Source organism: Chiloscyllium punctatum, chromosome 2, assembly GCF_047496795.1.
Source record: "Chiloscyllium punctatum isolate Juve2018m chromosome 2, sChiPun1.3, whole genome shotgun sequence".
Classification (NCBI taxonomy): domain Eukaryota; kingdom Metazoa; phylum Chordata; class Chondrichthyes; order Orectolobiformes; family Hemiscylliidae; genus Chiloscyllium; species Chiloscyllium punctatum.
Window position 1 is genome coordinate 17,222,163 of NC_092740.1, and position 12,504 is coordinate 17,234,666.

Here is a 12,504-nt window from a genome sequence, read left to right on the forward strand (position 1 = left end):
GCAGTTACACTTCATCAATAAGTACTCCACACTAATCAGCAGGTATACCTCACAGGATTATTGGACCACTCCAACCACCGCACAAACCAATGTCACAGACAAAAAAAAATATCATGGCGGATTTTTGCAACCAGCAGCTGGTAATGTACAATGTTTGCATGAAGTGTAGTCACAAGGTTCATTAATGACTAGATGACTGGTGGGTATTTTCAGATGTTGGTTAAGGGTTAAGTCAATTGAATGCAGGACTTTAAACTCACACCCTCTCAACTCAGAGAAGAGAGGGCTATCTCTGGGCCTGGAACGACGCTAGGCCACACTTGACTCTTCTGAAGGTGAATGTCCATTTATCTACGTCATATTCAATTCCAGCTCATGCTGGGAAATTGCCATCCATTACAGACCAGAACTAAACACTGTCAGATCCCTGACCTCCAACGAGAACATTCTTCCATCTTGGATGGGAAATGGAAAGTGGGCAATATTTTAACTGATCAGTGATACTTGTTAACTTTAAAATTCTTGCACAAGTTGTGACACACTGTGTCAGCATCTATTGCCTGTCCTTAAATGCTCAAGAAGTTGGTTCGGAAATGTTTTCTTGAGCCACAGCAGTCCATTAGGTAGTAGGTAGACCCACAGTATAGTGATTTTGACCTGGTCACACTGAAGGAACAGTGAAATATTTCTAAATGAGAATAGTTGTGACTGGGAGGGGAAACTGGCAGAAGGTGGTGTTCCCATGTATCTGCCACCCTTGCCCTTCTCAATGTTGGTCTAAGGAGCCTTGGTAAGTTATTGCAGTGCATCTCCTGGATGGTAAACACTGACAATTAGCCAATAATGTTCTGGAGATCAGAGTCTGAATCCCGCCATGCCAGATGGTGACATTGGAATTTAATGATAATGTGGAATTTGGAGTTTAATGATGACCATGAAACCATACTTGATTTTCCATCTGGTTCTCAAATGTCATTCGAGGAAGGAAATTGATGTCCTTACCTGGTCTGACCTACATGTGACCCATAGCTATGTAGTTGACTATTAACTGCCCTCTGGGGAGTTAGGAATGGGTCTAAACAATATTCATGAATGCTCCCACATTCCATGAATGATTTTTTGTTTAATTCATTAACGGCTGAGGATGTTGTTCGCTGGGCCAGCATTTATTGCCCATCCCTAATTGCCCAAAGGACAGTTAATAGTCAACTACATTGCCATGGGTCTGAAGTCACATGTAGGCCGGACCAGATAAGGCTGTCGGTTTCCATCCCTAGAGGACATTAGGAAACCAGATGGGTTTTTCATGGCAACTGACAATGGATTCATGGTCATCATTAGACTCCCAATTCCAGTTTTCTATCATATTCAAATTCCAGCATTCGTTGTGGGATGTTTTATACCCAAGTCCCCCAAACATTACCTGGGTGTGTGGATTAGTATCCCTCAGCCACTGCCCTCCCTGTGGATAAAGTTAGCTACAAAGTAAGTTTGGAGATGTTAGGGTTTCTCTCCTTAAGAGGGAATTGACAGCAGATCTGATAGAGGTGCAAGATTATGGCCAAGTTGGAGAAGAAAGGCTTTTCCCATTAGATACAAGGAGCAGAGATTCAGCTTTAAGGTTTAGGAGGAAGAGAAACGCAGTGAGTGGGTGGGAGGCGGAGCTCAATGCTTGGGTAGGAAGTAAAGAAGAAATCAGTAACCCAGTGTCTGGGAGATTTACCGGTACATCGTGGCATTTCAGAACACATTTTTGCGACAGTCCTTAACAGACGCCCATCATTCAGATCACTCAGATAAGTCACGTCAACTTTCCATCCAGTGACCAGCAGTGTTTTCAGAATGCAATATTCTGCCAGTCTTCTCTGCAAAGAAAAGAAGTGATTTCCTGCTGATTACTAGAATCTGGAGTACACTGTCTGCAGGAAGCAGATTCCAAAGGAAGTTGTGAAAGGAATTGCAATAAGGAATCGAACAGGATAGTTTCAGGTCAGGGCTAACAGCAGGGGGTCAGGGGCTGGATGAGGTGTTAGTGTGAAGCTCTTTCAGGACAGAAACTTTACCCCTTTAATGAAGATCCCAACCTCATACTTAACGGTGACGTGAACGCTCCCAGGGTCACGAAGGAGATCGACACCTCACTGGCTATTTCTGAGGCTACAGGCCCAATCAGGAGTCTGCAGACCTAGAAGGGTATCAGCTCCAATGGTGGAGGTAGGCACTGCTATGGCAGGAGGTGCTTGGGGAATGGTGGGCAGGGAGGGTGTGAGGGAAATATCACCCTCTCCCCCTCCCAATGGCCCAGAGACCAACCCAACCCCAAGGCCAGCGAGCTGTCGCAAGACACTTCCTGCTGTTGGCTTTCCGTGATATGATCCAAGCAGGAGGCCTGACCTGTCCACCAATGGAAACTTCATTATCCAACAGAGCAATCAGATGCTTCTGGATAAGGAACTAATACCTTTATGAGACCCGCACCTCTCCCCTCCCCCACCAATGCCACCTCTCTCTGGTATGATTGTCCAGTTGGGAAAGGGGGGGGGTAAGGTGTGATTTGCCCCTATCCTCACAGACATGAATCTCCTCACGTTCCCAATGACCACTACCAGGTTGGAGAGATTTCACCCTCAAAGAGCAGATACATGTACAATTGTTCAAATGGTCACTCTCAGTGCATCATTTTCACGTGGGTGGTATGGTGGCTCAGCGGTCAGCACTGCTGCCTCCCAATGCCAGGGACCCAGGTTTGATTCCATCCTCAGGCAGCTGTCTGTGTGGGGTTCACATGTTCTCCCTGTGGGTTTCCTTCCACAATCCAACCATGTGCAGGTCGGATGGATTGCCCATATATCCAGGGATGTGCAGGCTGGGTGGGTTAGCCATGGCAACATGTTGGGTTATAGGGTCTGGGTGGGATGCTCTTTGGAGTTAGTGTGGACTTGATTGGCCTGTGGGAAATCTGTTTTCCTGATTAAAAGAAGTCCAATAAACTATACTACAAGGTGTAAAAGTGCAAGTAAAAAGTCAAGTAAAAGAAATTCAGGATAGCATAAGATGAAAAGAGAAGCTCTGTAAAGTTGCCAGAAATAGCAGAATAGAGAAATCGCAGAGAAGCGAAATTATTATTTTGTGTTTGGTTCACTAAGGCAGACACCAGGAATCTCCCAAATGTAACTGTCCACGTGGCAAGGAGAATGAGAAATTGAAGGAAATTCACTTTCGTAAAAAGATTGTCGTGTGAAATTAGTTGGGTGAAAGATGATAAATCCCTAAGACAGAGTGATGAAGGAAATAGTTCTAGAGATGGTCATTGCATTGGACATAATTTTCCAAAATTCTCTCGATTCAGGAATGATTCCCGTAGATTGGAAAGTGGCAAATGTCACCCTAATATTTAAGGAGGAATTGAGAGAGAAAATCATGCACTCGAGACCTGTTGACAAACTTGTGAGAGTTTTTGAAGAGGTTACTGACAAAATTGATAAAGAAAAGAGAGAATAAATGAGCCATTCTGACATTGGCAAGCTTGGACAAGTGGGGTACCACAAGGATCAGTGCTTGGACCCTAACTATTCAGAACATCGATCAATGATTTGGCAGTGGGGACCAAATGGAATAACTTCACACTTGTGGACGACACAAAGCTAAGTGGGAATGCGTGTTGTGAAGAAGATGCAACGAAATTTCAGGAGGATTTGCTCAAGCTTAGTAAATTGGCAAGAACATTTCCCACATTATATTCCATGTGCAAAGATGAGGTTATCAACTTTGTTCTGAGGAACACTCGTATTTCTTAAATGGTGAGAGCTTGGAAAATGTAGGTGTGCAAAACATTTCATTGTCAATAAACCATCGAAGATTAATACGTCAGTGCAGAAGGCTCCTGGGAAGTTGATGGACTGTTAGGCATTATCACAAAAGGAATTGAGTACAGGAGTAGTGAGGTCTTGGTCCCCTTGGATGGGAGCTTGGTTAGACTGCCCCCAGAGTACTGTGTGCTGTTTTGGTCTCTGTCCACTTAACTTTTTTCTTTCTTCCTACGCTTTTCTTTTAATGTTTCCATTTATTGTGGTACCTTCCCTATTTTAACGACTCCATCTAAGGGTGGCATGGTGACTCAGTGGTTAGCACTGCTGACTCACAGTGCCAGGGACCCGGGTTCGATTCCAGCTTCGGGCGACCGTCGGTGTGGAGTTTGCACATTCTTCCTTTGTCTGTGTGGGTTTCCTCCGGGTGCTCCGGTTTCCTCCCATAATCCAAAGATGTGCAGGTCAGGTGAATTGGCCATGCTAAATTGCCCATAGTGTTCAGGGATGTATTGGTTTGGTGCATTAGTCAGGGGAAATGTAGAGTAATACAGTAGGGGAATGGGTCGGGGTGGGTTACTCTTCAGAGGTTGGTGTGGACTTGTTGGGCCAAATGGTCTGTTTCCACACTGTAGGGATTTTATTTGATTCTATATCTTTTCTCAACCCAGGTCCAGCGACAAGATGGTTTCCAATGGCCCAGAATGGCGGTATAGGCTTGGCATCTGGTGTGGTGGTCTCCCAGTATGGTGCTGTCCTGGTGTGGTGTGCTCCAGTGTGGTGCTGTCCTGGTGTTATGCTGTCCCAGTGTGGTGCACTCCCGGTGTGGTGCACTCCCGGTGTGGTGCTCTCCTGGTATGGTCATCTCCTGGTGTGGTGCGCTCCCGGAGTGGTGGTCTCCTGGTGGAGTGCTCTCCTGGTGTTGTCATCTCCTGGTGTGGTGCGCTCCCGGAGTGGTGGTCTCCTGGTGGAGTGCTCTCCTGGTGTGGTCATCTCCTGGTGTGGTGTGCTCCCGGAGTGGTGGTCTCCTGGTGGAGTGCTCTCCTGGTGTGGTCATCTCCTGGTGTGGTGCGCTCCCGGTGTGGTGGTCTCCCGGTGTGGTGGTCTCCGGGTGGAGTGCTCTCCTGGTGTGGTCATCTCCTGGTGTGGTCATCTCCTGGTGTGGTGCGCTCCCGGTGTGGTGTTCTCCTGGTGGAGTGCTCTCCTGGAGTGGTGGTCTCCTGGTGTGGTGCTCTCCCAGTATGGTGCTCACCCGTTGAGGCGATTTTGTCCACCAGGAATAGTCTTGGACTGGAGTGGCATTCATCCTGGCACAGAGCTCTTGTCCTGGCATGGAGCTCTTGTCCTGGCACGGAGCTCGAGTCCTGCCATGAAGCTCGAGTCCTGCCATGAAGCTCTAGTCCAGGCATGGAGCTCTCGTCCTGGTGTGGAGCTCTAGTCCTAGCATGGAGCTGTTGTCCTGGCGTGGAGTTCTAGTCCTGGCATGGAGCTATTGTCCTGGTGTGGAGCTCTAGTCCTGGCACAGAGCTCAAGTCCTAGCACGGAGCTCGACTCCTGGCATGGAGCTCTAGTCCTGGCACGGACCCCTCGAACTGGTGAGGAGCTCTAGTCCTGGCATGGAGCTCTTGTCCTGGCATGGTGCTCTAGTCCTGGCATGGAACTCTTGTCGTGGCACGGAGCTCTAGTCCTGGCTCGGGGCAGTTGTCCTGGTGTGGAGCTCTAGTCCGGGCACAAAGCACGAGTCCTGGCACAGAGCTCTAGTCCTGGCATGGAGCTCTTGTCCTGGCATGGAGCTGTTGTCTTGGCATGGAGCTCTAGTCCTGGCATGGAGCTCTAGTCCTGGTGTGGAGCTCTAGTCCTGGCATGGAGCTCTCGTCCTGGTGTGGAGCTCTAGTCCTGGCATGGAGCTGTTGTCCTGGCATGGAGCTGTTGTCCTGGCATGGAGCTCTAGTTCTGGCACGGAGCTCTCGACCTGGCACGGAGCTGTTGTCCTGGCAGGGAGCTCTTGTCCTAACATGGAGCTCTGGTCCTGGCACAGAGCTCTAGTCCTGGCACGGAGCTCTAGTACTGGCACGGAGCTCTTGTCCTGGCACGGAGCTCTAGTCCTGGCACGGAGCTCTAGTACTGGCACGGAGCTCTAGTCCTGGCATGGAGCTCTAGTCCTGGCATGGAGCTCTAGTTCTGGCACAGAGCTCATCCTGGCATGGAGCTCTAGTTCTGGCACAGAGGTCTTGTCCTGGCGCGGAGCTCTTGTCCTGGCACGGAGCTCTAGTCCTGGCACGGAGGTCTTGTCCTGGTGTGGAGCTCTAGTTCTGGAACAGAGCTCTACTCCTGGCACGGAGCTCTAGTTCTGGCACAGAGCTCTAGTCCTGGCACGGAGCTCTTGTCCTGGTACGGAGCTCTTGTCCTGGCACGGAGCTCTTGTCCTGGCACGGAGCTCTTGTCCTGGCACGGAGCTCTTGTCCTGGTGTGGAGCTCTAGTTCTGGAACAGAGCTCTAGCCCTGGCACGGAGCTCTACTTCTGGCACAGAGCTCTAGTCCTGGCACGGAGCTCTTGTCCTGGCATGGAACTCTAGTCCTGGCATGGAGCTCGAGTATGGCACGGAGGTCTTGTCCTGGCACGGAGCTCTAGTCTTGGCACGGAGCTCTTGTCCTGGCAGGGAGTTCTAGTACTGGTGTGGAGCTCTAGTCCTGGCACGGAGCTCTAGTCCTGGCATGGAGCTCTAGTCCTGGCATGGAGCTCTAGTACTGGCATGGAGCTCTAGTCCTGGCATGGAGCTCTTGTCCTGGTGTGGAGCTCTTGTCCTGGTGTGGAGCTCTAGTCCTGGCATGGAGCTCTAGTACTGGCATGGAGCTCTAGTCCTGGCACGGAGCTGTTGTTCTGGCATCGAGCTCTAGTCCTGGCACGGTGCTGTTGTCCTGGTGTGAAGCTCTAGTCCTGGCTCGGAACTCTTGTCTTGGCATGGAGTTCTTGTCTTGGAGTGGAGCTCTACTCCTGGCACGGAGCTCTTGTCCTGGTGTGGAGCTCTAGTCCTGGCACGAAGCTCTAGTCCTGGCACGGAGCTCTTGTCCTGGCATGGAGCACTTGTCCTGGCATGGAGCTCTAGTCCTGGCATGGAGCACTCGTCCTGGCACGGAACTCTAGTCCTGGCACGGAGCACTAGTCCGGGTGCGGAGCTGTAGTTCTGGCGTGGAGCTCTAGTACTGGCATGGAGCTCTAGTCCTGACATGGAGATCTTGTCCTGGCACAAAGCTCTAGACCTGGCACAAAGCTCTTGTCTTGGCCTGGAGCTCCAGTCCTGGCGTGGAGCTCGAGTACTGGCACGGAGCTTTTGTCCTGGCGTGGAACTCTAGTCCTGGCACGGAGCTCTAGTCCTGGCGTGGAGCTCTAGTCCTGGCGTGGAGCTCTAGTCCTGGCGTGGAGCTCTAGTCCTGGCGTGGAGCTCTAGTCCTGGCATGGAGCTCTAGTCCTGGCACGGAGCTCTAGTCCTGGCACGGAGCTCTAGTCCTTGCATGGAGCTCTAGTACTGGCATGGAGCTCTAGTCCTGGCACGGAGCTCTAGTCCTGGCACGGAGCTCTAGTCCTTGCATGGAGCTCTTGTCCTGGCATGGAGCTGTTGTTCTAGCATGGAGCTCTAGTCGTGGCACGGAGCTGTTGTCCTGGCACGGAACTCTAGTCCTGGCACGGAGCACTAGTCCGGGTGCGGAGCTGTAGTTCTGGCGTGGAGCTCTAGTACTGGCATGGAGCTCTAGTCCTGACATGGAGATCTTGTCCTGGCACAAAGCTCTAGACCTGGCACAAAGCTCTTGTCTTGGCCTGGAGCTCCAGTCCTGGCGTGGAGCTCGAGTACTGGCACGGAGCTCTTGTCCTGGCGTGGAACTCTAGTCCTGGCACGGAGCTCTAGTCCTGGCATGGAGCTCTAGTCCTGGCGTGGAGCTCTAGTCCTGGCATGGAGCTCTAGTCCTGGCGTGGAGCTCTAGTCCTGGCACGGAGCTCTAGTCCTGGCACGGAGCTCTAGTCCTCGCATGGAGCTCTAGTACTGGCATGGAGCTCTAGTCCTGGCACGGAGCTCTAGTCCTGGCACGGAGCTCTAGTCCTTGCATGGAGCTCTTGTCCTGGCATGGAGCTGTTGTTCTAGCATGGAGCTCTAGTCCTGGCACGGAGCTGTTGTCCTGGTGCGGAGCTCTAGTCCTGGCTTGGAACTCTTGTCTTGGCATGGAGTTCTTGTCTTGGAGTGGAGCTCTACTCCTGGCACGGAGCTCTTGTCCTGGTGTGGAGCTGTAGTCCTGGCACGCAGCTCTAGTCCTGGCATGGAGCTCTAGTCCTGGCGTGGAGCTCGTGTACTGGCACGGAGATCTTGTCCTGGCACGAAGCTCTAGTCCCGGTGTGGAGCTCTAGTCCTGGCATGGAGCTCTAATGCTGACGAGGAGCTCTAGTCCTGGCACGGAGCTGTTGTCCTGGTGTGGAGCTCTAGTCCTGGTGTGGAGCTCGTGTACTGGCACGGAACTCTTGTCCTGGCACAGAGCTCTAGCCCTGGCATTGAGCTCTTGTCCTGGCATGGAGTTCTAGTCCTGGCATGGAGCTCTTGTCCTGGCATGGAGCTATTGTTCTGGCATGGAGCTCTAGTCCTGGCATGGAGCTGTTGTCCTGGTGTGGAGCTGTTGTCCTGGCACGGAACTCTTGTCTTGGCATGGAGTTCTTGTCTTGGCGTGGAGCTCTACTCCTGGCACGGAGCTCTAGTCCTGGCATGGAGTTCTACTCCTGGCATGGAGCTCTAGTCCTGGCACGGAGCTCTTGTCCTGGCATGGAGCTCTTGTCCTGGTGTGGAGCTCTAGTCCTGGCATGGAGCTCTAGTCCTGGCATGGAGCTCTTGTCCTGGTGTGGAGCTCTGGTCCTGGCATGGAGCTCTAGTCCTGGCATGGAGCTCTTGTCCTGGTGTGGAGCTCTAGTCCTGGCACGGAGCTCTTGTCCTGGTGTGGAGCTCTAGCCCTGGCATGGAGCTCTAGTCCTGGCATGGAGCTCTAGTCCTGGCACGGAGCTCTTGTCCTGGTGTGGAGCTCTAGTCCTGGCATGGAGCTCTAGTCCTGGCATGGTGCTCTAGTCCTGGCATGGAGCTCTAGTCCTGGCACGGAGCTCTTGTCCTCGTGTGGAGCTCTAGACCTGGCACGGAGCTCTTGTCCTCGTGTGGAGCTCTAGACCTGGCACGGAGCTCTCGTCCTGGCGTGGAGCTCTAGTCCTGGCATGGAGCTCTAGTCCTGGCACGGAGCTCTTGTCCTGGTGTGGAGCTCTAGTCCTGGCATGGAGCTCTAGTCCTGGCACGGAGCTCTAGTTCTGGCATGGAGCTCTAGTTCTGGCACAGAGCTCTTGTCCTGGCATGGAGCTCTTGTCCTGGTGTGGAGCTCTAGTCCTGGCATGGAGCTCTAGTCCTGGCATGGAGCTCTTGTCCTGGTGTGGAGCTCTGGTCCTGGCATGGAGCTCTAGTCCTGGCATGGAGCTCTTGTCCTGGTGTGGAGCTCTAGTTCTGGCACAGAGCTCTTGTCCTCGTGTGGAGCTCTAGTCCTGGCACGGAGCTCTCGTCCTGGTGTGGAGCTCTAGTCCTGGCGCGGAGCTCTTGTCCTGGTGTGGAGCTCTAGTCCTGGCATGGAGCTCTAGTCCTGGCATGGAGCTCTAGTCCTGGCACGGAGCTCTTGTCCTCGTTTGGAGCTCTAGACCTGGCATGGAGCTCTCGTCCTGGTGTGGAGCTCTAGTCCTAGCATGGAGCTGTTGTCCTGGCGTGGAGTTGATGTATGGCATGGAGCTCTAGTCCTGGCACGGAGTTCTAGTCCTGGCATGGAGCTATTGTCCTGGTGTGGAGCTCTAGTCCTGGCACAGAGCTCAAGTCCTGGCACAGAGCTCTAGTCCTGGCATTGAGCTCTTGTCCTGGCATGGAGTTCTAGTACTGGCATGGAGCACTAGTCCTGGCACGGAGCTCTATTCTTGGCACGGAGCTCTTGTCCTGGCATGGTGCTCTTCTCCTGGCGTGGAGCTCTTGTCCTGGCACGGAGCTCTTGTCCTGGCGTGGAGCTCTAGTCCTGGCACGGAGCTGTTGTCCTGGTGTGGAGCTCTAGTCCTGGCGTGGTGCTCTAGTACTGGCATGGAGCTCTAGTCCTGGCATTGAGCTCTTGTCCTGGCATGGAGTTCTAGTCCTGGCATGGAGCACTAGTCCTGGCACGGAGCTCTTGTCCTGGCGTGGAGCTCTAGTCCTGGCATGGAGCTCTAGTGCTGGCATGGAGCTCTTGTCCTGGTGTGGAGCTCTAGTCCTGGCGGGGAGCTATTGTTCTGGCATGGAGCTCTTGTCCTGGCATGGAGCTGTTGTCCTGGTGTGGAGCTCTAGTCCTGGCTCGGAACTCTTGTCTTGGCATGGAGTTCTTGTCTTGGAGTGGAGCTCTACTCCTGGCACGGAGCTCTAGTCCTGGCATGGAGTTCTACTCCTGGCACGGAGCTCTTGTCCTGGTGTGGAGCTCTAGTCCTGGCACAGAGCTCTAGTCCTGGCATGGAGCTCTAGTCCTGGCACGGAGCTCTTGTCCTCGTGTGGAGCTCTAGTCCTGGCACGGAGCTCTCGTCCTGGCGTGGTGCTCTAGTACTGGCATGGAGCTCTAGTCCTGGCACGGAGCTCTAGTCCTGGCACGGAGCTCTAGTCCTGGCGTGGTGCTCTAGTACTGGCATGGAGCTCTAGTCCTGGCATTGAGCTCTTGTCCTGGCATGGAGTTCTAGTCCTGGCATGGAGCACTAGTCCTGGCACGGAGCTCTTGTCCTGGCGTGGAGCTCTAGTCCTGGCATGGAGCTCTAGTCCTGGCATGGAGCTGTTGTCCTGGCATGGAGCTGTTGTCCTGGTGTGGAGCTCTAGTCCTGGCTCGGAACTCTTGTCTTGGCATGGAGTTCTTGTCTTGGAGTGGAGCTCTACTCCTGGCACAGAGCTCTAGTCCTGGCATGGAGTTCTACTCCTGGTACGGAGCTCTTGTCCTGGTGTGGAGCTCTAGTCCTGGCACGGAGCTCTAGTCCTGGCATGGAGCTCTAGTCCTGGCACGGAGCTCTTGTCCTCGTGTGGAGCTCTAGTCCTGGCACGGAGCTCTGGTCCCGGTGTGGAGCTCTTGTCCTGGCACGGAGCTCTTGTCCTGGCACGGAGCTCTAGTCCTGGCACGGAGCTCTAGTCCTGGCGTGGAGCTCTAGTCCTGGCTCAGAACTCTTGTCCTGGCATGGAGCTCTAGTCCTGGCACGGAGCTCTAGTCCTGGCGTGGAGCTCTAGTCCTGGCATGGAGCTCTCGTCCTGGTGTGGAGCTCTAGTCCTGGCGTGGAGCTCTAGTCCTAGCATGGAGCTGTTGTCCTGGCGTGGAGTTGATGTATGGCATGGAGCTCTAGTCCTGGCACGGAGTTCTAGTCCTGGCGTGGAGCTATTGTCCTGGTGTGGAGCTCTAGTCCTGGCACAGAGCTCAAGTCCTAGCACGGAGCTCGAGTCCTGGCATGGAGCTCTAGTCCTGGCACGTAGCTCTCGTCCTGGTGTTGAGCTCTCGTCCTGGCACGGAGCTCTAGTACTGGCACGGAGCTCTTGTCCTGGCACAGAGCTCTAGTCCTGGCATTGAGCTCTTGTCCTGGCATGGAGTTCTAGTACTGGCATGGAGCACTAGTCCTGGCACGGAGCTCTATTCTTGGCACGGAGCTCTTGTCCTGGCATGGTGCTCTTCTCCTGGCGTGGAGCTCTAGTCCTGGCATGGAGCTCTCGTCCTGGTGTGGAGCTCTAGTCCTGGCGTGGAGCTCTAGTCCTAGCATGGAGCTGTTGTCCTGGCGTGGAGTTGATGTATGGCATGGAGCTCTAGTCCTGGCACGGAGTTCTAGTCCTGGCGTGGAGCTATTGTCCTGGTGTGGAGCTCTAGTCCTGGCACAGAGCTCAAGTCCTAGCACGGAGCTCGAGTCCTGGCATGGAGCTCTAGTCCTGGCACGTAGCTCTCGTCCTGGTGTTGAGCTCTCGTCCTGGCACGGAGCTCTAGTACTGGCACGGAGCTCTTGTCCTGGCACAGAGCTCTAGTCCTGGCATTGAGCTCTTGTCCTGGCATGGAGTTCTAGTACTGGCATGGAGCACTAGTCCTGGCACGGAGCTCTATTCTTGGCACGGAGCTCTTGTCCTGGCATGGTGCTCTTCTCCTGGCGTGGAGCTCTTGTCCTGGCACGGAGCTCTTGTCCTGGCGTGGAGCTCTAGTCCTGGCGTGGAGCTCTAGTCCTGGCACGGAGCTGTTGTCCTGGTGTGGAGCTCTAGTCCTGGCGTGGAGCTATTGTTCTGGCGTGGAGCTCTTGTCCTGGCATGGAGCTCTAGTCCTGGCATGGAGCTCTAGTCCTGGCATTGAGCTCTTGTCCTGGCATTGAGCTCTTGTCCTGGCATGGAGCTCTAGTCCTGGCATTGAGCTCTTGTCCTGGCACGGAGCTCTAGTCCTGGCATGGAGATCTAGTCCTGGCGTGGAGTTCTTGTCCTGGTGTGGAGCTCTAGTCCTGGCTCGGAGCTCTAGTCCTGGCATGGAGTTCTACTCCTGGCACGGAGCTCTTGTCCTGGCGTGGAGCTCTAGTCCTGGTACGGAGCTCTAGTCCTGGTGTGGAGCTCTAGTCCTGGCATGGAGCTCTAGTCCTGACATGGAGCTCTAGTCCTGGCACGGAGCTCTAGTCCTCGTG

General features: G+C 53.7%; 1 protein-coding gene across 1 annotated transcript in view; it reads right to left on the bottom strand.

Moving 5' to 3' along the window:
- Positions 1–12,504, bottom strand: part of LOC140494784 (probable ATP-dependent RNA helicase DDX60) — a 130,072-nt gene that overhangs the window by 92,790 nt on the left and 24,778 nt on the right. The window contains exon 7 of the mRNA XM_072594382.1: positions 1,724–1,865. Coding sequence (XP_072450483.1) covers positions 1,724–1,865 — 142 coding nt within the window. The remainder of the gene's footprint in view (positions 1–1,723; positions 1,866–12,504) is intronic.